Source organism: Antechinus flavipes, chromosome 3 (assembly GCF_016432865.1).
Source record: "Antechinus flavipes isolate AdamAnt ecotype Samford, QLD, Australia chromosome 3, AdamAnt_v2, whole genome shotgun sequence".
Taxonomy (NCBI): Eukaryota; Metazoa; Chordata; class Mammalia; order Dasyuromorphia; family Dasyuridae; genus Antechinus; species Antechinus flavipes.
Window position 1 is genome coordinate 249,321,945 of NC_067400.1, and position 27,055 is coordinate 249,348,999.

Genomic DNA, 27,055 nt, shown 5'->3' on the forward strand with positions numbered 1-27,055 from the left:
CAGTTTATTTACTATTTCTCCTACATCCTTTTTAAATTAATTTATATTTATTAAGAAGTTTTATAGTATAGTAGAAGAAAATTGTACAAGTCAGTTTTCAAGTTTATGTAAATCAAATGTCTTCTTTAGTATTGTCAAGTATTGTTTAAATCAACTTTGTCATCAATTTAATCTTGATCATAGATTTCCAAGACTGAATTGAATTGGTTCCATCAAGATTTGGAAATAGAAGTGAAAAAATGGCAACAAGAAAAAAAGGAAAATCAAGAAAAATTGAAAACTTTAAGAAATAAAGTTAAAAAGCTTAACGATACTCATGAAATGTAAGTAGGAAAATTTAAAAGTTACCATATACTCATTGGTATTATTTAAAAGAGAAGTACATACATAATTTTAACAATTCTAATTACAATTTGTAAATTAAGCTGAATGAAATCTCCAAATATGTAGACTCACTTTCACCAGCACTATTTCATGTAAAACCCTGAAAAAAATCTTTTAAATTTTATATCTAATTTAAACACTAACTAAATATGGAAAAGAATGAACTTGATTATCATTTCTAGAGAGGAATAATGGAAAGAACAATAAGCTGGGAATCTGGAGGCCTGGATTCCAACCCTAGCTTTGCTGTCTTGTACAAATCAGGGATCCACTCGATTTCCCCATCCTGGTTCTTTTACCACTTAACGCAAATGTCTTTGGGCAAGTTATTTAACCTCTCTTTGCTCATCTGCACAATGAAGACTAGGACTAGGTAACTTCTAAGATCTTCAAGTTTAAAGGCTTATCTATCTTTTTCAGCTAAAAATTTTCATTTCTTAAATACATATCCATATACTTATATTTACATATATTTATTACTTTTCTCTTGTGTCCTATAAAAATTTGTGTATTATAATTTAAGAAACACAATATATCCTAGATTACCCCTAAACAAAATTGTGAAGTAGATTGTTTATCTTCAGAATTTTCTATCTACCCTTCTTTCCCATGTCATTTGTTTATACCCACCTCCAACCTTCCTTTTCACACACACTCTGGTGTGTCATCTGACATGAACCTATTTCTCTGTTATAAGAATTTGGAATGTATGTATCATATCCATATCCACATCCATAGATGGATCCATGCTGCAAAGGAGTTAATATTAATGGTTTTGTTATTTAGTTGTTTCAGTCATATCCAACTCCTTGTGACAAAGTTTTTCTTGAGAAAGATACTGGAATGATTTACCATTTCCTACTCCAGCTTATTTTATAGATGAAGCCAGCAGAATTAAGTGACTTGCCTAGTTCACACAACTAATAAGTTTCTGAGGCTGGATTTGAACTCAGGTCCTCTTGGCTCCAATACTAACACTATTCTGCCCACTGAGCTGGTTGAGTTATTCCCAGAGAGAGATTTTAACTAAAGAAGTACAAAGGATCTGTTATGAAGTAATGTACTAGATAAATTGTAGGGGTTTCTTTTAAAGATAAGCAGACCTTATCTATACCCCTTCCAGTCATGCCACATAAAATGACGAGCTACTCCGGTTAGGTATAAGACTGGCCCTGCAAAAATCTACATTAATCTCATTTAGTAATTAGGTACCTAGCCAAGACATGTGCCAGAATGTAGCATGTTGGTGAAACCCCAGACTTTGGACGACTGTGCACTCTGATATATTCTTTTTGATTACATCCAGTAAGACCCCCTGAGTCATTCTTAGAGGATTTCAAAAATTCAAAAGCAATTAGAGGCCATTATTCTAAGACTGATGCATTTTTGAGTATACATGGTTCTCATCTTTCAAGGGCATTTTATTCCCCTATATATCTATCTTGTAAGTGTATTGTCTCCTTCTTTCACAAGAACTATTTTTGCCTTTCTTTGTATCCTCAGCATTTATCACAGTATACCTGTATTATTGGCTATCTAAGTCTGCTTCCAAAGATCACACCAAAATAGAACAATAATGTTTCATGAAGAAATTTACCAGAATGAAATTTTCATTATACTAATGATTTAGTATCATTTATACTAAAGAACATATTATCTTTTTGATTGCAATTCCACTTTTACAGTATAATTCATTGTTATTTTTATCTGTAACAATCCAGAGAAAAACTATAAGCTTCTCTTTTACATAATGTTTACATAACAAAACAGATGATTTAAAGCTGCATTCTTAAATTTGTTTACTTTTACTCAAAATTAGACCCTTTGCTCTTTTTTTCTATCAAAAGCATCTTCCTTCTTTTAAAGGAGGAGAGAGACACCTTTTTTCTGCCTAAAGCCATTTGGATATTTATATCATTTGAAGGCGATACAAAATTATCAACATATAGAACTCAAACATCAGAAGGTTGTTGTACCTGAAGTAAATGATTTCTCTGGCCCTTGAGCCAGATGTTCCCCAACCTGTTTCAAAGGATCAAAAATTTTTGTTGTATTATGTCTGCTTAAGGCATGTTAATCCCTTCACCAGTTTAACAAATGTAATAGGTAACTATGTGAGTTCCCACACACTCTCTGTGCCTCTCTCTTTCTTGTATCTTTCTCTCCCTCTCCATTTCCCTCTCTCTTCCTCCCCCTCTCTCTCATCTGGCTCAATCACCTCAAATTGGTCTAATACTGGCAAGTCTGAGTTCTTAGGGAAAAATGATCACTATGTAGCTACAAGATCTAGGAGTGGCCTTGTTATGAGGAAATATATCCCCTACTTAAGTAACTGTGTCTTCTACCTTTATCAGTGTAATTCCCACTTACACAATATCAACTACTCAATAATATACCATTAGATCTTAAATGTAATCATTTACTTAAAGCAAAAACAGTAATAATTTTAATATCACAGGTATCCAGTATGAATAAATTCAAGAATAATCAATACATCACAGTCTAAACATTAACCTAATTCATATTCTTCCAACAGTTCACTAAGTAGGTGCACATTTACATAAATTGCAGGGAGGCATAGGACTGAGGAAAAAATTGTGTGTTGAAAATAGCTCACAACTCACAAACTACAAGGCCTTCAGGTTATTGATCCATTAAGGGATATCTATACCACATGAGGCTGCTTCTCTGCTAACTCTTAGGTATCTCCCTGCTTTCCTTTTGAGCAAATCCTCTTCCAACTCTCCAAATCACATCTGATCTTAAAAGGTAATACAAAATTGAAAAAGCGTTAACTGTTCCTTCCTTTAAGCCAAAGAAGTCCAGAGCTTATTAGCCAAGTTTTTTCTGGGAAATAGAGAAAAAAAACAACCAGCCCTTTCCCCACTAGGATTCTGGGCCGTGCAGTTGACTATTAATCTAGCAGAGCCTCTCACTTTCTTCCTTTATTCTCTCACACTAGAGGGAGCAAAGAGTAATGCTCCTCTTAGAGTACCTCTCCTCTCACAGGATCCCTTCCACATCCTAGATGTCACTGAGCTTCTGCCTGTATCTACCCCTCAGGGACTAGTGATTGAAGCAGCTCTCTGCAGGCAACTCCTCTTCTGTGACACAGTCACAGTTCTTCTATCATAGCAGGATTTTCCATCTCCTGCCTACTCTTTACTGACTATTTACTCATGAAAGGACTATCACTTTATATTCTTTTTAAACTGATTGATTTTTAAATGATTTTAATTTAAATTATAAAATGATTTTTATGTAAGTTATATTCTTCCTCCTTGGGCAGTCGCACTATTAAACTATTATCACCTATTTGAAACTGAATTTATTTACACATGTATTTTTAACATTTTTTTATTAAACTTAAGTTCTTTCTACCAACTTTCAGCCATCAATATTGTTTTATTTCTTTTTATTTATGCAAAAGTAAATTGTATGCTTTTTTCAGCAGTCAAACTGTTTAGTTCTTATTTATTGTTGTTCAGTCTTTTTTTGGTCGTATCCAACTCTTGTGATCCTTTTGGGGATTTTCTTGACAAAGAGATTCTGTGGTGTGTCATTTCCTTCTCTAGTCCATTTTACAGATGAGGAAGCTGAAGCAGACAGAGTAAGTAACTTGCCCAGCATCACATAGCTATTTAATATCTGTGGCCACATTTAAACCCAGGTCTTTCTGACTTTAGGCTCAGAGTTCTATCCACTGCAACACTTGATAGTTCTTAGAGGGACTAATTATGCTGATGTGGAATGATCTTTGGAACCATTCATCTTTGATTAGTCTTCAAAGACTAGAATTATCTTCTCTAAAATAATGGTCCGAAGTGCTTGTTGGATTGTACAAATTGGGTTAAGTTAAAAAATTTTTAATATTTTTGTGTTTTGTGGACTTGCCTAATTTTTTTACATTCAATTTTTTACTTTTCTGTGACTGAATGCCAACGTTAGTACTTTAAGTAAATTAAATAAATGGCAGATTCTGGACTCCCTTAATCAATTAGTATTTTCATTGGCATGTTACATTAATTTCTATGATTATCAGTTTTCAACTCCTCTATCAAAATTATTTTTGTTTCATCCCAGGCCTATGTAGTTATATGAAGGCTTGAAAAGTGAGAAAATGTCAATTATTTAGAAAAAGATTAATTGTAAGTTTACTGACTTCCTCAGTTTCATATTCATGATACTTTACTTTTCTTATCTTTCAAATGAGCATTATGGTGTTTACAAGTACAATTATTGAAATTAATAACCATTTCATCTTTTCTCAAAATATGGCAAGTGTCCCCAAAGTAACAGGTTTTTTTTTGATCATGTGCGATATTTCAGAGCCTATTATCAATAACTTTGTTTTTTAAAAATTATTTTTTCTCAATTAAAACACCAAAAAAAGAATGTCTTTACATAATACAAAAAGAAAATTTCTTATAAAATTTAATCTCCATTTCTCACCACTTTTAAAAAAATAGATAACACTTTACAGTGTCACATTCAGTGCTCTCATGCTTGTCTGTGCTTTCTTCTGTTCTCTTCTATATATTTTAATTTTTTTAAATTGTCAAATATTTTTTTCTTCCTTCTACTTTCTCACACTGGAAAAAAATGACATATTTTTGCATAATCTGGCAAAATAAATTCCATATCCATGCTCAATATTGAACTATCATTTTGCTTATTTATTTCATCATCTCTTTGTCAGGAGATAGGCAGTATTTTGTATGATAGATCTTCTGGAATCATGATGGTCATTATACTGAGCAGAATTCTGACATCTTTCAAAAATAGGCTTTTAAAAAAAAACCAAACAGTATCATTATGATTTCAATTATTTTCCTTATTCGGCTCACTTTCCTTGACATCAATTCATAGAAGTTTACGCAAGTTTCTTAGAAATTATCTTTCATCATTTCTTTTAGCACAATAATATTCCATTGTATTTGTAGACTATTGTTTAGGCATGCTACATTTGATGGGTACTTAATCTTTTAGTTTCCAGTACTTTGCTACCATAAAAATAACTACTATAAATATTTTTATACATATAGAATGTTTATCTCTTTGCTCGCTTCATGGTTCTACTGTACATTTTCTTAAATAGTATTCCTTTTGGAGAACATCACTATTGCTTCCTCCATCCTCATCATTAAAAACTGAGAGGAAGGGAAGGGAGGACTTTAAACATAAGAAAAGTCAAGCAAAAGTAATCCATATAATGGCTATATTCAAAGGTATATGTCTGTATGCCTTTATTCATCATCTCTCTGCTAAGGAGGTAACCATTATATAAACCTTTATTTTAAAAAGTAAATCCTTGCTTTCTAAGAGTTTATACTTTGTGAGAAAGACAGTGTATTCTGTGAGTATGTAAATTTATGCAAAACAAAAAGTTGACCCCTGGAGTTGGAGGGGGCAGAGCATGAGAAGAGGAAAATATCATTAGTTTATCATCTGTTCAGGAAAGGTTTCATGTCCTTTGCCCTCTTCCCTTTCTATACTCTTCTAACTTAGTGACCTGTTCACCTATCAAGGATTTCATTGTTATCTTTTTGCATATGGCTCTATTATGTTCAACCCTCATCCTGAATACCATTCTCAACTCAATATGTCCAAAACAGAGCTTATTATCTTTTTCCCATAAAATTCACCCATCTTCCTGGTAAACCTCTCTGTTTCTATTGAGGGTGCCATCATTCTTCCAATCTCTTATACATTACCTCTCATCTAGACTATTGGAATTACTTCCTTATTTGTCTCCCTGCCTTATATCTTTCCTCCTAACTGCCCAAGTCATTTTCCTTATATTGATGACTGTATTATTCCTCTGTTCAATGCATTTTCTGCTTCTTTAAAATTTTATTTTATTTGAAGAAACAGTAAGAAAAAAATAAAAACAGAAAAGGAATACAAAACAAAAGAAAACACTGTGCCCAATAGAACATCAGGGAGAATTCAAAATATATAATAACAAATTACCAGATCAAGAGATTTTATATCTATATATATGTAGATATATATGTAGATATACAGATATACATATAAATAGAAGAAATTATATTCATGAGCATCAATCTTTTCTTTACTAATTCGTAAATTGTTCTTTGATTCTCTGCTGTGCCCCTTATTTACTTTATTCTTTTTCCTCTTTTCATTCTCACCCCTACTCCTACATGGACATACATACATACACACACAGACACACACACATACACCCCCACACACTCATATACGTCTTTCCTATCTCTGCTGACTCTGATTAAATTCTGCTCCATAACTTGCCTTGCAATTACTTAATGTCCCCCGCTCCCAAAGAACCCTCTCGTCTTCTTCCCTTACCTTTTCCTTCCCCATATACCCATTCTTCTCCCCTTATTTTTTTATACATTTTGGAGGATGCTATATCCTTTATGATATACATATGTTGCCTGTTTAACCCATTCCCAATGTGAATAGGTTTTTAGAACTACAAGCTCTCCTCCCCTCTCTAATGCCCCAGTGTCTGTTCTTCTGCACCTCATTTGTATAACATGACTACTATTTTTACCTTTACTCTGCCAATCTTTCTTTTGAGCTATTCTAATGTTGATGTAAATCTTAAACATATAGTATACATTTCCCGTGTTTAAAAGAAAAAGTTTGTCCATATTAAGTTCTTTAAAATTGATCTTTAATATTGGCTTTTATATGTTAAATTTTCTGTTAAGTTCAGGTTTGTTTGATAAAGTCCTGAAAATCTGCAAGTTCATTGAAAACCCATTTTTTTCTCATTCAAAATTATAAATAGTTTTGCTGGATATGATGTTTTTGGCTGCAGGTCTAGTTCTTTTGATTGTCAGTGGATGTGATTCTAGTCTTTTATTGTGGCTGATGATAAATTCTGCACAATTTTAATTGTAACTCCAGCATATTTGAATTGTTTTTCCTTGTTTTTTGCAAAATTTTCTCTTTGATCTAGGGATTTCAAAATTTTGCAATAATATTCCTGTATGTTTTCTACAAAAGATCTCTTTGAGGCAGTGATCAGTGGATTTTTTCTGTTTCTATTTTCTCTTTATATTCTATCACTTCAGGACAATTTTCTTGGATTATTTCCTGCATTTTTGTGTCAAGGTTCTCTTTTTGGACACAACTTTCTGGCAGTCCAATTTTTTATATTTTCTCTTCTGATCTATTCTCTATATCTGTCATTTTTCTTTCACATTCTGTTCTATTTTCTCATTCTTTATTGTAGCGGTCCAGAACCCTGGAGAAGTATACTTGAAACAAGGATACTTACAACAAGGTGTTAACTCAGAGGAATTGATGAGATTATGGTTCTCTAATTCATATATACTTAGTACTTAATATGGTGATATAATAGAAGGATACTTACAACAAGGTGTTAACTCAGAGGAATTGATGAGATTATGGTTCTCTAATTCATATATACTTAGTACTTAATATGGTGGTATAATGGTTCTCTAGTTCACATATACAAAGTGTGCTGTAGTGATGTAATCATACCAAGGTATTTACAGGCTGAGAATGACTGGAAATGAGCCATTCCATCCTTGGTCATCCTCCTAGTGGCTCTCCTGCCTCCTGTACTCCTCTACTAAGATTAAGGCTGAGTCAGACTGATAGACTGTCACAGACTGTAGGAGGAGACTGGGAGAGACACAGACTGAGACTGGATCAGACTGACAGACAGATTATAAAGGAGATGTGAAGGAAACAATAAACACTCTAGACTTTATTCTTGTCCATTCTTGTTGTGTTTATCCTGCTGAGACCAAGGCTGCCTAGAGAACCTCCAGAAAGCTAGCTTGAACATTACACTTTATAATCAGTTTTGTTATTTCTTGGTCTCTCATAGCCTCACTGGCTTCCCTTTGTCCATTTCTAATTTTTAAAGAATTATTTTCATCTTTGAGACTGCTACTATAAAAATAAGTGCTATAAATATTTTTATACATACAGGATGTTTGTTTCTTTGCTCTCTTTATGGTTCTACTGTATTATACCTCCTTTTCTAGTTGGTTAACTTTTTTTTTTTCATAGTCTTGTTTTTCTTGGATGCTTTTTTTTTACTTTTTTATTTTTTAGTATTTTAGTTTTCTCAGTGTCTCTCATTTGATTTTTTAAATTTTTTTTTTTTTGAGTTCTTCTATAAATTCTCTCTGGGCAGGGAGCCATTTCATCTTACTCTTTGGGTTAGAAGCTTTTTTTTTTTTTTCTTAATTAAAGTATCCTCCTCTGAAGATGGACCCTGGTCTTCCCTGTTCCCATAATGTATTTCAATGGTGGGGTTCTTCTTTGCTGCTTTTTTTTTTTTTTTTTTAAATAAGAAGTACTAGTGTAAGCACTTATAATCTTGGAATGGCGATGGTCCTCAAGCTTCTCTTCAGCTCTCCTCTCACCAGGAATCCTAAACCAAGAGCTCCACACTCCTGCAAGTGCAAGTCCCTCCCTCACTGCTTCTACACTGGTCAGTGAGCTGGTGCCTTCTTGTGTAGGGCTGCATGTTCCTAATCAGCTGAGGCTCACTTCCAAACAGAACTGGAGTGAAAGGCCCTGTGGTTTCCTGGCTATACTCAGCCAGCCCAAAAGGTCCTCACTCAGTGTCCCTTTATAGCCAGCCTGGAGATATTTGCACTTCAGGCAGGTTAATCCCCAGCCTCTTCAGATCTTCTGTGGTTGGATTTGAGGTACCCAGGTCCTCTTGATTTTTCACCAGTCTATGCTTGCCCAGCAATGCAAATTTGTTCTATCTGTGGAGAAAATCTGGAGAGCTTGAAAAAAATTTATCAACCTTTCTATGCGATCTTCCCAGAATCCTTCCCCAACTTCCTACTTCTTTAAGGAAAAACTACAATTCATGCATCTTTCCAGACTCAAAAAAAAGCTTAACTGTAACTGTATAATGCATAGATGCATGAATCTTTCCAGACTCATTATACAGTTACAGTTTAGCTTTTTCACAAATGTGTCACTCAAGTAAGTAGGTTATGTATAAACATGTAGTCCAAAGCTAATTTGTAAAGGAAATAGAAGTGATTTCCATAGTCTAGAACAAAATTGGGAAATGTAAGGTTTATTCTAGCTTAATGCATATTCACATGAAATCTAGTTATTCTAAATGTACATATATGTGCATATATATATGTATGTTTTATTATGGAGAGAAAGAATCATGTCTCTTTTGTTAAGGATATAAGATTCTTGAAAACAGGAATTGTTTCATTTTTTATTTTTTGTCTTTGTATCTCTAGCACATAGTAATTGTTTAATAAGTTATGTTGACTAATTAGTGTAAAATGTGCTTCCACTTGAGTTTTTAAGGTATCTAAGAATTTCAAAAGGGATTAGTAAAAAGATTAAAAAAAAAAAAAAAGGGGGATAGTAAAAAGATAGTCCAGTCATGAGGAACAATAACCAGTGTAAAGAGCAGGGCAGGAGGGAAGGATGTTGTATATAAGAAACATCAGAAAAGCCAGTTTAATTAATGCCTATATAGCAAGTATAGCTTTCTTTGATTTTTGTATTTTATTTTATTTTAATATTGAAATGCTGTAAAATTACCATGATACATGGATCTTAAGATAAAAATAAAGTTGGTGGTGTTTCTTGTTTATAAAATAGAGAGAAATTTGTATACATTGTACCATGATTTTGAATCAAAGTCAATAACTTTGAGTTATTATTCATGTTGTTGATATAAATTGTAGGATTTGAGCTGATATCTGTGTTTTAAGTTAAAATTTAGAAAAACTGAGGCTTCTAATTTCTTTTCCTTCTCCTTCCTAAGCTGAAAAATCTCAAAGTTTTTTTTGACCTCTACGTTCACCTAAAATTCCTGATTGTTTCTCATAGATATTCAAGAAATAATGAAGAAAAGGATCAACAGTATGCATCACATTTGGATGAATTTCTCAAAATCAGGTCAGTTTTTTAAAATATTTGTATACCTAGAATAATATCTGTTTTTTTAACTTGATCATCTGGTGCTGTAATGATTACTTCCCTACTGAGGTTACCTTCTATCATATATATATACACACACACACACACACACACACACACACACACACATATATATATCTTAAACATAGTTATTTTCATGTTTGTTTTTCCTTTAAGATTGTGAGTTCCTTGAGAAGAGGGACTGTTTGTACCTATCTCTGTATTTCTATTGTACATATTAAGTATTTAATAAATACTTATTGGCTAAGATGCAAACTTCCCATTTTACACCTCTTCCCCAGCCTCAGTGAATTGTTGCCTGTTATTTTATTAAATGTGCACTCTGATTGTTGTATAACAAAGGATTTAAATACTTGGCTACTGTAAGAGATATAATTAATTTCTTTATAACAAAAATAAACCTGTATGCAGTATATCACTAGCTTAAAATATTTCAACTTTTTTTAATTGTTCATAGTAATAAATTTGCAAATGAAAAATTGAAAATGGAGGAACTTATAAAAAAGGGAAAAGAGAATTATCAAGAAACGATTAAAAGAGCCGTGGCTGCAGAGGTGAGTCTAATGTTATTGATTTTTTCATGGCATGTTGAGATAGATGAAGTAGATATTTTTCAAAAGCGTATGACAAGTCATGGCCCTCTTCAACAATGGGATGATCCAAATCAGTTCCCATTGTTCAGTAATGAAGAGAACCAGCTACACCCAACGAAAGAACTATGGGAAATGAGTATGGACAACAACATAGCATTTCCACTCTTTCTGTTATTGTCTGCTTGCATTTTTGTTTTCCTTCTTAGGTTATTTTTAATTTCTTTCTAAATTCTATTTTTCTTGCGCAGCAAAATAACTATATAAATATGTATGCATAAAAAAATGCATGACAGTTCAGGAGGTACCTTTTGATATTATTGGCTTCATTCACTGATGGTGTATACACACACACACACACACACACACACACACACACACCCCTTTTTAGTGTAGAGGAACTCAGATGAATTACATTTGGGGGCCATTTCACAACAATTAAAATCAAATTGTTAAGTATGGCAGCCTTTTGTTTGGCTCTGATTCCTCTGAATTGAAGGCATTGTGGCACAAAGGAAAAGACTCAGATTTGGAGTCGAAAGGACCTGTGTTGATTCCACCTGTGCCATATTGTTGTCTACATGACTTTGAACAAATTATTTTCTCTCTCTCTGAGCCTGTTTCTTCATCTCTAAAATGAGCAGAAAGCCTTTCCGTTTCTAAATCTGTTAAGATTTTACCCCTTTGTATTTAATCATGACTCTGCTATATAACTTTTCACTATTAGGGCCTGATGATTACTTTGTAACGGAAACAGATTTCTGCTAAGGATTAGATTGGCCTTGTTAAAATTTGAATTTGCCATATTCTTGAATTTTAAAACAGCAAATAAAACTTTCCACCTCAGACTACCCCTTTTGCCATTCCTACCAGAGATAGAATAAAGTACTGACTAGTAATGACATATATATATATGTCTCTTCTCATTTTATTTATTTCCACCTATCCATAAACTGTGTCTTTTACCCTATTAAAAAAAGAGAAAGAAATAAATTTTAATATCACACTCATACACATACATACGTATGTGTGAATACAAAGATACACATATGTATATGTGTATGTGCTTATATACATATGTAGAATATATTCAGGACAAGCTTTTTTCTCCTTTAAAAAACTGAGAAAAGATGATGTTCCAAAAAAAAAAAAAAAAAAAAAACAACCCACTAAATCCCAAGTTCACTCACTTATCCTCATTCATGGCTCCTTTTCACACATTGCCCTGACCTGGGATAAGTCTTAAAATTGCTATCCAGGAAAAGAAGAGTTTAGAAAAACATTTTCCTGAAAGAAGTTAAGTTTCTTCATAACTTCTTATACATCTTCTTATACATATCTTATATATCTTCTTATACATATCTTATACACATATACATGTGAAATAATGCAAACCATATTTCCACATTAGCCATATGACAAAAAAAGAAAGATTTGTACTTAAGAGTTCCTCAACTTAAAAGTTATGAAGTTATGAGAAGTTATGGAGAAGTTAACTCCATAGTATATAATATCAGAATGAGGAAATTAATTTCTTTGGCCTACTACAGTCCTTTCATTTAAAAAAAAAATAGCTTTTTCATTCTCCCCAGGACTTTCTTATATTTATTGATAGAAAGTATTTATTTCCATGTCTGCCTAAATTTTAGGTATTTTAGTCTCAAAAAGTTTCCATATTCCTGTGTTCATCTTTATAAATGACAACAAGCCAAGATATTCCATTGAATACTCATCTGGCTAAAGTTGAGATAGAGCTAAAAACTATGAATCTAAAATATTTTTAAAAGAAATCTATAATATGAAAATTTATGAAAAGTTTATTTTTTAAGGTGTTTAAAATTTCTCCAATTTTAGGTGTCCATACTTGAAAATTGGAAGACTACTGATGTGAGTAAATTACAGAACACTGCATCAAAAGCAGAAATGTATGTTAAGAATCTAAAGTTAATGAACAGGTAATATGGGACTTTTAAAAACTTTTTTTGCATGTCATTTTATCAGTGAAAGCAAGATTGAAAAATTAGAGATCTAACTCATTCAAGCTATTTTATTTTTGACATTTGGGGGAAAGATTGTCCTTCAGCTTATTAAAATATGATAGGGCAGATATTACAAATGCAGATGTGACCTTTATGTGTCTAGACTAGTAACTATAAGGCCATCAGTAAGATGCTAATATAATGTTCATCCTTCTATTAAATTTAATTATTTTTTGCTTTCTTTTCTGTTTAAATTTTGTATTCTAAATTGCTTCTCCCATCTTCCCACACCTCCCTTACCCACTAAAGCAAACAAAATGATAACAGTTAATTATACATGTGAAATAATGCAAACCATATTTCCATATTAGCCATATGACAAAAAAAGAAAGATTTGGACTTAAAAGTTCCTCAATTCTCTCTGGAATTGAAGAGCATTTTTTTTTTTTTATCATTAGTGCTTTGGAATTGTCTCAGATCATTGAATTTATCAGAATAGCAAAGTCTTTCACAGTTAATCCTCATCACAACATTGCTGTTACTGTGCACAATGACCCACCAGTTTTTCTCATTTTACTTTGCTTCAGTTTATAGGGTCTTACCATATTTTTTCTGAAACCACTACTCTTGTCCTTCCTTATAATGCATTAGTACTCCTTCATAATATATGCCACAGCTTGTTAAACCATTCTACATTGGATGAGCATCCCCTCAATTTCCAATTCTTTACCACCACAAAAAGAACTGCCATAAAATTTTTTGTACATACAGGAACTTTTCTTTTTCTCTGATCTCTTTGAGATATAGACCTAGTAGTATTATTGCTGAATCAGATGGTATGTAGAGTTTTAGTGTCCTTTGGACATAGTTCTCTAGAATAGTTGAACCAGTTCAGCTCCATCAACAATTTATCAGTGTATTTATTTTTCCTCATCCTCTCCATCATTTGTTATTTCTGATAGGTATAAAGTAGTATGTCAAAGTAGTTTTAATTTGCATTTTTTTAGTCAATAGGGATTTAGAGCATTTTTTCATATGATTATAAATAACTTTGATATCTTTTGAAAACTGCCACTTCATATCCTTTGACATTTATCAAACTAAAGAATGGCTCCTAGTTTTATTAGTTGAGTCAGTTCTTCATGTTTTTGAGAAATGAAACCTTTATCAAAGAAATTTGCTGTTAAAATTTTTTGTATTACTCCATTGTCTGTGGTACTTTCTAGTAAAACATAGTTTCCCTTTTTATCTCTTTTATTTAGATTGATTTTTGCTTTTGTTTTGTCCCAGTTCATGATTATTCTTTTACTTCAGCCAAAACATAATAGGTTATGCTTCAGCCTTTAATTTAATTCTGTGTGTGTCTTTCTGTTTCAAGTGTGTCTCTTGTAAACAATATATTGTTGAATTCTGGCTTCTAATCCATTCTGTCTACCTTTTTTATGGGTAAGCTCATCCTATTCCATAATTACAATTACTATTTTGCTTTGTTTATCCTTGTCTTTCTCTTTTAATCCTGACCCTCCTCAAAAATCTTTTTAACTTCTAACTACTCTCTTCCTTAATCCACTCTCCCTTTGTCATTTTACCCCTCCCCCTCTAATGTTTCTGTTGCATAAAATAGTTTTCTGTACCCAGTGTGTGTGTGTGTGTGTGTGTGTGTGTGTGTGTGTGTGTTCTTCCCTCTTTGAACCAGTTCTAATGTCACTGAAGTTCAGGCATTCTCCTCCCATTCTCCTTGTCACTATACAAGCTATTCTTTACAAACCTCTTTATGTGAGAACATTTTCCCAATTCTACCTCTGCCTTCCCCTTTCTTTCAATGCATCTCTTTATCACCACTACCACTCTTTTTCTTGAGATCAACCCAACATAATTGATTCATACACATACTTTCAGCCTTTGTGTACTCCTTCTATCTTAATAATGATAAAATTCTTAGAAATTACATATATTGTCTTCCCACATGGGAATATAAACTTTATTGAGTTTCTTATGGATATTCATGTTTGCCCTTTTAGTATGAATGTCATATCTTCTGTTCAGCTCTGGTCCTTTCATCAGGAATGCTTGAAAGTCCTCTATTCATTAAATATCCATTTTTGCCCCTGAAGGATTATATACCTGTTTTGCTGGGTAAATTGTTCTTGATTGTAATCCTAGTCCTTTTGCGTTGCAGGATTTCATTTTTCAAGCCCACTGCTCCTTTAACATAAAAGCTGCTAAATCTTGTGTAACCCTGAATGTGACTCCACTGTATTTGAATTATTTCTTTCTGGTTCCCTTGAGGTATTTTCTCTTAAACCTGAAAGCTCTGAAATTTGGCTATAATATTTCTGTAGTTTTCATTTTGGGGATTTTTTAAAGGAGGCCTAATATATCAGGACAGTTTTCTTTGATAATTTCTTGAAAGATAATTTGTAGGCTCTTTCTTTGGTCATGGCTTTCAGATAGCTTTGTAAATCTTAAAATTATCTCTTTTCTATCTGTTTTCCAGATCAGTGGTTTTTCCAATGAGGTATTTCACATTTTCTTTTATATTTCCATTCTTTTGACTTTTTTTTGTTTGTTTGTTTGTTTCTTGCTGTCTCATGGTGTCTTTATTTTATACTTGCCCAGTTCTAAATTTTAATGAATTCTTTTCTTCAGTGAATTTTTGTGCAGTGAATTATATCCGTGATTTATAATGCTTAACTAATGCTTACCATGTGAAAAATAAGATTGACTTGGGTAATCTAGTGAGTTATCAGTAGTCTCATTGTCTAGATAATAAATCAGTAAGATTTAGCTTTTCCTTTCTGCCATGCTCCATATACAATCATTGACTTTCTACTTCCAACTTTTCAATTCTTTATTTTGATAATTCTGAAATTAATTAATCAACATTTTAAACACTAATAGTAAAAGTAACATGGATAAATTAGTATTATAACTATAGGCACTGTGTAATTTATCTGCTCTTTTCCTTTTGAATAGTTACCCTTTGCTATCCTTATTCTAATTATGTCTCATCCCACTAAGTCCCATTGGAAGTAAAAAAAATTACTGTGTTATCATTTCTATTTTAAGTTATTTGTTATTCATTTTTGTGGCATAGAGATACCTGAGGCCACTTGATTTTATTGCTTTTTCTTTTACAGTTTTTCCCCATGAATTCTGTACATTTCTATTACTATTCTTCTACCTATATTTTAGCTATTCTCTGTGCTCTCTAGTCTGAGAAATATAAGTAACCAATTATCAATTTCTTCCTTTTCTTTGCTCCATTCTTTTTTCAGTTTCAAGCCTTTTAAAATAAATAAACAAGGTATTCCAGGAAATAAATGTCTTTGCGGTCAAGGACTGTTTTTTAATTTTAATTTTCTTTATATTCTCAGTTCCTACTACTTTTTTGCATATAGCAGACAATAAATGCTGACCACAATTCATATATTATTTTGTTCTCAGATATGGTCTACTTAACCAGCTGTTCACTTCCAAAAACTGCCTGAAGTTCTTGTGCTCCTGATTTCTTCAGTTTTTACCCAAAATTTTAATCGATACTTTTTAGTTTCCTTCTTATAATATCATTTGTATTCATATCAAATCATTAATAGTAGTCTTGCAATTGGATTAATTTTGAGAGGTTTTTGGCTATATCTTACATGCACATTTTCAAAGAGAGAATAAACCTATCTGTTGTGATTATCAGGTTGATAAATAGTTGCCACAGTATCCCTGTTTTTAACCCATGGAAGAAAATTACCTACCACAATTACGCATTTCTTCTTCCTTTTAACCCTGGTGATCTTTTTACAAGTAACATCTGTATATCTACTTTCTTTCTTTCTTTCTTTCTTTTTTAAATATGGGCTTTTTTCTCTAAGGATAGTCTGATTTCCTCTCCTTTAGGAGGAGCCTCATATTTGTTAGCTCCAAGTATATAGTGGTGCTTTTTTGACCTTAATTTCTGTGAAATTCTTTCAGTGTGAACCGGATGCTTGTCAAAAAAAAATTTTTGGCCACTTCAAAACCGTTTTAAAAATATCTTACATTGAAGTTTTTCTTTTTTTCTTAAGGATCACATCATCCTCCCTGATAATCTGAAAAATAGACAAGAATTCCTTAAATTCCATTTCTGCCATTTCTTCTAGGTGGGGGGAACAATCTGCTGTTTGAACATAGTAGTTACTTGAGTGTAGCAGAAATACATTGTTTACTCTGTTTAGTCCCTACAAAATTATTGCAGTTTTCTGTGTTTTCAGAAAGTAAGGCCTTCAGTCCTTCACTATTCTTTATTGGTAGTATCTTTAGAGAATTACTTATTTAAACCCCATTCTCTGTCCCACATTGCCTTTTCTCTTGTTCTTTTTCCTCCTCAACCCAAATCCACAATGTTCCCATTCTAATGTTACCCATACTTTTCACTCTGGAATACTTTCTGGAAGACCTACTTCATTGTTAACAAAATAGCTTTCTTCTTAAGTCTTTTCCTTTCCCCTTCATTCCATGTTCTGGTTCCCTACTGATGGCACAACTTCCCTGGCAACCCTTCCCAATACCATTGCACTTTTTACTCATACAAGCCCTACTAGTTGAGGTGAGGGACTTGGAGTACTATTCTCTCTACTGCTTCTTCCACATTCTCCCACTGCCGTCATCACTCAGTAACCTCTCCTCCTTTGAAATTTTCTTAATCCATATCTGCCACACAGTCAGAATTCGAGTAGAATCTCTCAACCTCTGGGACATTCCATCTTTCCTTGAAGAGCTCAGTATCTGGCTCAAAATGTTTCTAGTGTTCCCACCTCTCACCTTTACACTAAGAGACTTAAAGATACATATGAATGTTTCTTTAGCGATCCTAACCTCTCAGTGCCTCACCAACTCATTTCCTGTGACCTGCCTCATTTCAGCTACACATAGAATTATGGTCATAGCCTTGAAAATGGCATCAAGTCTCAACATTTCAGAAATCCCACTTTCATTTTCAAGAACTCTGAAATTCCTTCAGCAGCTCATAACTTTGCCTACCCTGAAACTCCAAACCCTGTCATTTATCCTGATCCCAACCTCTCATCTCTGTACTTTCAGTTCTTTTCCAGGCCAGCTTCCCTACCCTAACTGCTACAGCATTTTGACCCATTGGTAAAAAAGTTGAGTTCTACCTTGGTATCTTCCCTGCAGGCTCTTGCTCCCTTGTCCTATCGTCCTGTCCAAGCCTTCAGCTGCCTTTGCTTCTACCACCATGTTGCCGGACTAACCTGCAAAGTCACAACAGCGCACTGCCTGGGCCCTTGAGAAAGGCTGCGTGCTCCTTCATACCTCTGATGAATTCTCTGGCTGCCCCTGTCCTTTCCAGATATCCCTCTCCCAACACTCCCTCACCAGAGGACCTGGCTTAAAATTCCACTCAAAAAAAAAAAAAAAAACTGAAGCCATTTTCTGGGAATGACCCCTCTTTTCCTCATCTCACATTAATTACTCAGATAGATGCCTTCTGCTCTATCTCAGATACTGCCTCCATCCCCATAAAGGTGATGTGGTCATTCTCCTTGCCAATGAACATCCTTCTACACATGCACAGTTATCCCGTTTTAACCTGTCTTCTGTGCTTTGCCCTCTGTGCCTTTCTTTCTCTCACTTCTCTCCTTTTCTACTGACTACTTCCAGGCTGCCTACATAATCCATTAAGATGTGTGTCTCCTCCATCTTTAGAAGACTCACGCTCGGATAACCATCCCTAATAACTGTTGGCCTGTAATAATTCTACCCACTTTCAGTTCTTGAGAAAGCTAATTGCACTTGGTGTTTTTACTTTACTCTCACTTTTTTCTAAACATTGTGTAGTCTCCTTCTAACTTCTTCATTCAATTGAAACTGCTCTTTCCAAAGTTATCAGAGATGCCTTAATTTCCGAATTTAATTGCCTTTTCTCAGACGTCTTCCTTCCAGAGCTCTCCAAAGCCTTTGACACTGATGCATCTCTTCCTGTTTTCTCTCCTTTCATATTTTCATGACATTATTCTCTTCTGATTCCCTTTATACCTAATCCTGATCACTTCTAGAATCCTATTTTCAGTCCCTACTTTTCTCCCTCTTCACTGTTTTGCTTGATCTCATCAATTTCCATGGATGTAATTATGATCTCTATACTAATGATTTCTGATTCCACATTTCCAGCCCTTATCTCTCTTCTAATCTCTAAGCCAGAATCTCTAATTGTAAAAAATGTCTAATAGAAATCTCATATAGAATGTCTTGTAAGTATCTTAAATTCAGCATGTCTAAAACTGAATTCACTATTTTTCTTCCCAAGGTTTCCCCTCTTTCAAATTGTTCTGTTCATTATTGAAGGTATCACCCTCCTCCCATTCATCCAGGCTTTCAACCCTTGTTACCTTCAACCTTTTACTCTCTCATCCCTAAATGCAGTCTGTTGCCAAATCCTATTCATTTTACCTTCTCTAGCATACATTTCCTTTATTCCTTTAACACCATCTTACTACAATCACATCATACTTGTATTATTAATAGCCTTTTGGTTGGTCTTTCTACCACAAATCACAATTATCCATAAAGTTTGATATCTCAAAAGAATATTTAGCAACTTTCAACTCCTTTTTAGAGAGTATTAATAAATTATCTTTAAAGTCTGTAGTGATTAAGGTCTTTAAATTTGTTAAAATTATTCTATTTGGGTCAGATTGATTCAATTTAGGAACTGAAATTATATATACTGAGTTTTATATATATATGTAATTAACATTCATTTCTAAATTTTGAAACTCTTTCAGTGATTCTGCATCATCTCTTAATTTGGAATCAGAGATTAATCACTGGGAATCATTTATTTCAGAAATAAAAAAAGAAATTGAAAAGGCAGAGGTAAGACTTATGTTTTAACATCTATAAATTTTTGAAACTCTAAAATTTCTCATTGACATTAATAAATTGTGCATATTTAAGATTTATTAAAACATTTTCTTTCCATTAAGACTTTTGTATTTTATTGAAAGTATTAGAAAAGCAAAATTTTGTTCATTACAGTACCTAGCAACAGAATCTTGCACATAGTGCATGCAAGAGAAATTTTTTTGGCTTTAATTGAATTCAGATTATTATTTTTATAGACTTAAGTTTTTTTTTTTTTTTTTAAGTGATGAGCATACCAAAAAATACTGTTTTTCTCTAAGGGCTACATGATTTATTATTTTTCATTTTTCTTGGGATTCCAAGATGTTTTTATAGACAGTAAGGAAAAAGAATAATTAATATTTGAATTCTAAACTGACTCAGTTTTTTTGCCTCCTATAGTTTGAGTTTGAGGATCGAATTCAGAAAGTTAAAGCAGGTTCTCAACTGGATAAACTTTCTAAAGTAAAAGTTCCTGAATTTCCATTACCTACGGATAATTTAGTAAGTATCTCCAAAGTATAATATGTTGAGATGGAGCAAAGGGAGACACAGAAAATGCAATCTCTAGTTCTAGTTGACAGAGGTTCCAGGTGAGAATTTGCTTCATTCTTTAAAAAGCTGCTTCAGTTTTGCTCCTGTTGAACTCTTAAAGCTATTTATTTTTGTTATTTGGATAACATACATGAAAACTTAATTTATGAGGGCAGCATTTTTTTTTCATCACACCCTTAAATGTTCTCCTTTCTTGGAAAGGTATTGGTTTTTTTTCTCTATCAAAAATTCTCTTAAGTTTTTCTTAAGTACTACACAAATATTTAAAACATCTCTATTTAAAAACTTAGAGAATTGTCAAGATAATTCTTGAACAGCTGTTTCTACAATCTTTAACCAGCCTTTATGGGTATGTTCTTGGCTTTAAATATTTGGGGACAGAGACCAAAGTCAAGAAATTGGACCTTGTTTCTTTATGCTGAATAAAAATGAACATTAAGAACTCCAGTTTTATTGGTCTAGAATGTAAAATTTAAAATATTATTTTATTTTGCCAAATAAAATGTAATTTTTGAAAAGGGTTATATCTGAGAAGGGTTGAGAAAATAATCCCCCTCCCTTCTCTGCTGATATGGGACCAGTACTATTGGGTATAAATCATTCTCAGATATAACAGATAACGTGAATTAGTTGTGCTTGGCTTTTATACTATCTCCTCCCTCTCCCCGCCCTTTTTAAAAAATGGTTTCATTATAAAGGAGAGAGAAGTATATGTTGGTAAATGTAAGTAATGTGAAAATAAAAGATAATCAATGCAGATTACTTAAAAGAAAGAAAATGCACTCTCTTTTTTGTAAAGGTCAGGAATTGTGGGTGTAGAATGTTTCATATATTCTCAAATATGAGATTTTAGTTGGTTTTATGTAGCCAGCATTACAAAAATTATATTTTTCTTTAAACTTTTTTATAAGGGGTGATCTTTGTAGGTAAGAAAGGGAAAAAAGAGATGTATTTAGACGTTAAAATGGTATAAAAACAAAAAAAATTTAAAATTGATGAAAGACAACAAAAGCTTATAGCCATTTAAAACTTTTTTTGACTTAAAAATGTAGAGAAAATTTAATAACATTTATTGGATTATTTCAGATATTCATACAGTGTCAAATTTTGTTCTGTTACAGATGTTACACATACTTCAGCATGTAATAGGCACCGATTAAATATTCGTTCAATTAATTGAAAAATAAAATCAGTTAGACTGTAGAAATTTGAAAAAGGATATTCTTCAAATTGAGGTTAGAGGTTGCTGGAGTGATGTTATTCTACTTAGCCAAATGTAGACTTATGGTATATAAACTTATTTTCATTGTCCTTCAAATAGTTCATATATCTTGCTAGTTAAAAGAAGGGCCATCCTGAAAAGGATTGTTTATTAGATGAAAAAGAAACCAATATGAGTCTTGAATATGAATTTCTTTATTAAATTTTATTCTTCTATTCTGTATATATTTAACATTAATAGAGACCTTAAAAACAATTAGTAATCCCAAGTCCTAGGAAATTTTATGAAGTATTTCAGTCAGCATGATACTGTTTAAAGTGCCTTTAAAACTAGTTCATTCTTGTGATGACCGCGTTTAGCACCCAGAGTATTTTAAAATCAGCTGGAGTCACGATAAGGGAAAATCCTTGATCTTTATTCTTTGCAGAGGTGAAGGGGAATGGCGATAGAAGTGAGAGCAATCGCAACAAGAATCCGGCCAGCAATGCCTCTGGTTCTCACGTTCCACCTACCAAATCTTCTCTGCAATCTCCTGTACAACACATCAAATTTGCACAGAGAGTGGGCAGGGCCATTCTTTCTCCAAGCATATATTAATAGAGTATTGTCCAATTGCTAATTAGCCTCAAGTGCTCGCACCTCAGTGCATTGGCTCAGCTTCAGCCCATTAAACATTCTCCCAAAAAAAACAATAATTCTTTACTGTTATATTGTAATCTTCTAAAATTGATAAAAGAATTATACAAATATATAGAAAAAAATAAAGTGTAGAAAAATTAACTGAAATCAGAATTTAAACCTCAGCTGTATCATAGCCAACAGTCATTTAAAAAAAATAAGGCTTTTAAATATTTAGGTGGAAATTTTTATGTAAGTTTTCCTTTGTAGTTCTTCATTTTGGTTAAAATTGATCAATTGTTCTGTCTCCCTATAATTTTGTTTCCTAGTTCATTCAAGACAAGCCTGCTGATATTAATGATCCAGCCTCTATGACATATTCTGCACAAGTTCATTCTGACTTATTTTCTGAATATGATGATCAAAGTCCAGTGATTATCCCAGCTGACTTATTAACTGGAAGCCAAGCCCTGACACTTGAGAACACAAATCTACATTCTGGCAATGATTGCTCAGAGGAGATAACTTCTGTACTTTTACAAGCATCTTATACTGATCCATGTCAGGTCACCCAGCCATTACCAATTGTTAAGAGTTCTGAAAAGGATACTCAAATTAATCAAAGTTCCAAAGGTGTTTCACAAACACATGCCAGTTCTCCAAACCAGCCACAGAAGAAACATTTTAACAATGTAATTGAGCATCTGGCAACCATATTCCCAAATTACAGCAGGTATTTATATGAAAAGTTGGATTTAATTGAATAATTTTCCAGACTGACCTTAGTTTCCTAATGAGGGTCTACTCCCCTTAAAGGAATTGTTGATATTAATTGTGTTTATGCAAGTCCTCTCTCTGGGTATATAGATGGCTCTCTGTCACAAGATCATGGGAACTGGCCTGAATCAAATCATTGTTGGAAAGAGCCATGTCTGGGTGAACTATTGTGATAAACTGCTTTGGTGGTCTTCAACTTAGAACTCTTTTTCTCCCCTTGTAAGAAAGAGTCTTGACAATTGTACTCAACTTACTTTGTCTTTTCTTACTAACCTCATATCATTTTGCCACCTAGTCTTATTAATTTTGTCTTAATTGTATTTTCTTCTTCCTGAGGTCCTCTTATTTCTAGACTTCATCCTCATCTTTAAGTCTTTTTTTCTTCAATTCAAATCCCCTTCCTTTTTTCCTCCATTCCTGTTCTCTCTCTTCTTCCTTCTCTTCCCCCCATCTCTCCCTCCCTTTCTCTCCCCCTCTCTCTCTCTCCACGTACACACATCCTTAACACTAGCCACTCTCTCCTTTCCTTGTCTTAACCTTTTAGTTCAGTTTTGTACTTTCCTCCTCTCTTGAGTCCCTCATCCCCTTTTCCTTTCCTTGATTGCACCCTGTTACAGGTTTGTAGCATACACCTTCATATGAGCCCCCATTGCCCCTCTTTTCCATAGTGGCTCTTCCAAACTTTTCCATCCTTCCTCAAATTTCCCGTGACTCCCTTTCCCCATCCTCTCAGCTGAGAACCTTGCTTCATACTTAAAGGAAAAAATTGAGACCATTGCCTTGAGCTCCTTTTTCCTCGTCTCATGTCACTCCTATGCCCTTTTGCCACTATTTCATCTCTGTGTTGAAGATGTGACCTTTTTCATTACTGAAGTGTATTCATCTTTTTACCCAAATGAGGCCCTTACACCTAAGCTCCTCCAGTAGATTGCCCTCTCCATTATCTCTGCTCTTATCTTCACTACTTCTCCTACTATCCATAAACATGCCTATGTCTCCCCTATCCTCAAAAAACTTTTTTTGATCCTTCCATCCCATCGAGCTTTTGTCTCCTATATCTTCTGCCCTTTGTAGCTAATCTTCTTAAAAAGACCATCTAAAGGATGATCCACTCTCTCTTCTCTTTGGACTTGCACCCATCGTGCCATTCCTGTTTAGTCTCCTTTGCTAGGCCCTCATCTAGATCACATGCTCTAACTATTGTAGGATTCTGTCTTAGACCCCCTTCTTTTTGACTTGACATCATCTGTTCCCATGGATTTAATTTTTTTCTCTATGCCAGTAGTAATGATTCTCAAATCTGCTTATCCCACCCGAACTTCCAGTTTCATATCTCTAATTCCATTTAGAGTAAGCCTCATTTTATGTGACTTTTCCTAAATTCCTCAGTTACTAGTGTCTTCCCTTGTATTTATTAAACACATATTATGTGTTAGACCATATACTAGGCATAGGAGGAAAAAATAGAAAGAAATAATCTTTACTTAGAAGAAGCTTATACTCTAACATGGGAGTCATGTATGTATATTAGTCTATGCAGAACGAACATAAATAGAACAAACACAAAATAAAAAATAAATAAACAAAAGATAAAGAGGAAATTACCTGTTGGGAGAATCAGAAAAGGCCTCACAATGTGGTGTTAAGCTGCATCTTGAAAGAAAACAGAGACCCTGTGAAGCAGAGAAGGAAGTACAAAATAGGTAGCTTTTAAATGTTTGTTGAATGACTGTTATCTTAAATAATTCAAAACACTAATTGCTATTCCTGTGTCACCATCTTATTTCTGTTTTAGTGTTGAGCTTTTGAATTTTATCCAAAAAGTACAAAATCAAGACAGAACTACACATGCAAGTTTGGAGTCTGATGAAATTGTCAGAAGAGTAACAGAACTTATTCTAGATGAGCAGAATAAGAAACTGGTTAGTATTTCAAACAGATACAGTGAGTGGTTTTTATTTTATTCTCATGTATTTCTATAAAAAAACTAACACTGCTCCAATTTAAAGTATAAGAATACATAAACTCTCTGTTCAGAAATTTTTTTGTGATATTGATGCTTTGTGTCATTTTCTTTTTTTTTTTTTCCTAAATTTTTTAGGCAGTTCAAGGAACAGACATGAGTGGTGCAGCTGAATCTTCTGATCTTAGACATTCAGCAGAAAATGTGTCAGTATCTAGTTCCTCCATAGTCCCAGCTTCCGAAACACTTGCCAGCAAACCCTGGGTAGTTGTTGGAGGACCCTCCAAGTCAAAGTGGCAAAAATCAAATGATTCCCCTGTGAGTTTTATTTTTATTTCTTTCCATGCAACTATAAGGTTTTTTAATAAGCAAAAGTAATTTGCTAAATTTTTTTTGTTGGGGTTTTTGTTTTTTGTTTTTTAAACTAAATTCTTCAGCCCATTAGGCTTCATATATTCAGCTCTTAAACTTTTATTGGAAAATGGAGGTTATTTTATTTCATTAAAAACTTAAGAGAAGTTTCTGACAAAAAATGCATGTTGGTTATTTTTCAATGTTTTAATGCCTTTCCTTCCACAGGTCTCCAATGATGATCCCTGTATAATATGCTATGAAGAGCTAAACCAGGAACATGTATGTGAGATGGATTGTGGGCACCAGTTTCATAAATGGGTATGATTTCTATTTGATTGAAAAACAACTGTTATCATTCTAGGGGAAAGGCATTCGTGCAGGCATCTCTGCATCTGAGTGTTTTAAACTTTTTGAAAACTAATTTTCATTTATTTGCATTTGTATTTTTCAAAAATAGTCTTCTTTATAAATCTCCCAAATATCAAAATGTTCTGTGTACTTTTAGGATGTTAGGATCTACAGCAGGGATGACTGATCTAAAACATGTGGTTCTAACTAGGCATGTGATCATCATGCAAGTCATCTCAGCTCGCAGCTTTAAAATAAAAGACTTGGACCAGATGCTATTCTGAGTTCCTCTTTAGTTCCAAAACTCTATGATTGATAAATTTTACATGAGGTCTTGTTAGGTAAGCTTAGGACAGGAAGTACCATTACAGATTTTTTTAAAGTTAACTTTTTTCAGTCACAAAAATCTCCTTCTCCCCCTTACCATGGAGAAAGCAAATAAAATCTTTGTTATAAATATGCATAGTCAAGCAAAATAAATGCCCACTGTGCCATTATACATTTTATCAATCCTGTAATTAAAAATTACAGTAACAAATTAAAACCTATTTGCTAATAGATTTTATATACAAAAGAATGTAAACATGTATTTGTTCTAGTTTGTATAGTAAATTAGATCTTGGGCAAAGGGATTAGACTTGGAAGAATCTAAGTTTATCAAAGTCCAACTTCCTTATTTTATAAATGAAGAAATTGAGGCTTAAAAAGTTTAAGTTGCTTACCCCAGGTCATATATGTAATGAGGGGCAAGGCTAGAATTTTAATCGATTCCCTCCAGCATCATGCTATTTTATGGCTCTTTGTTGTGGAAACTGGTGAATTTTGGTTCTTAGACTTGAGCAAATTGCCTACTCTAGATTGAGAGCCTTTGTGTGCAATAGCACAATCGAGATTTATACATAGTTTTTCATATGTTGTAGTGAAGAATTATTATTTAATATTAATCCAACACCTATACTATTCGATTGAAATGGATGGGGTTTCTATTCAGTTCTTTTACTTAACTTTTAGAAAAGAGAATACAGTCCTCTTTTTGTCTTCTGGACATGGAAATGTTAATGTTCGTAAATTTATCATTTTAAAAATATATAAGTAAATACTAGTTAATACTATTTTATAGATATCTGGATAGCATTAAAATAGAATGTGGATAGGTTAGAACTCTTGAGAGTCTAGGATCTGAAAGGAATCAGAATAAAGATACACCAGGCATAAATTAGTTAATAAGCAAGCATTTATTAAATACTTAACCATTGCTTCCTACAAGTAGGAGGAATGAAATCTTTCCTCAAGCAAATCAACTAAGAGTTTAAGGAATCAGAGCCAGCAACCTAGGTATTTGTTAGAAGTTATAAAACAGGTGTAGAGGCTAGAAATTTAAAGAAGGGTTGCTTCAATACAAGACAACAAC

At 33.3% G+C, this 27,055-nt stretch overlaps 1 protein-coding gene across 3 annotated transcripts in view; it reads left to right on the plus strand.

Moving 5' to 3' along the window:
- TTC3 (tetratricopeptide repeat domain 3) overlaps window positions 1-27,055 on the plus strand; it is a 165,134-nt gene that overhangs the window by 120,854 nt on the left and 17,225 nt on the right. For 2 of the 3 annotated variants that reach the window (XM_051984857.1, XM_051984856.1), the window contains exons 36-46: window positions 184-323; window positions 10,234-10,302; window positions 10,802-10,898; window positions 12,789-12,889; window positions 15,411-15,431; window positions 19,690-19,780; window positions 20,210-20,311; window positions 22,532-22,935; window positions 24,775-24,901; window positions 25,081-25,260; window positions 25,522-25,614. In XM_051984857.1, coding sequence (XP_051840817.1) covers window positions 184-323; window positions 10,234-10,302; window positions 10,802-10,898; window positions 12,789-12,889; window positions 15,411-15,431; window positions 19,690-19,780; window positions 20,210-20,311; window positions 22,532-22,935; window positions 24,775-24,901; window positions 25,081-25,260; window positions 25,522-25,614 — 1,425 coding nt within the window. The remainder of the gene's footprint in view (window positions 1-183; window positions 324-10,233; window positions 10,303-10,801; window positions 10,899-12,788; window positions 12,890-15,410; window positions 15,432-19,689; window positions 19,781-20,209; window positions 20,312-22,531; window positions 22,936-24,774; window positions 24,902-25,080; window positions 25,261-25,521; window positions 25,615-27,055) is intronic. The other variant, XM_051984858.1, reaches the window with a different exon arrangement.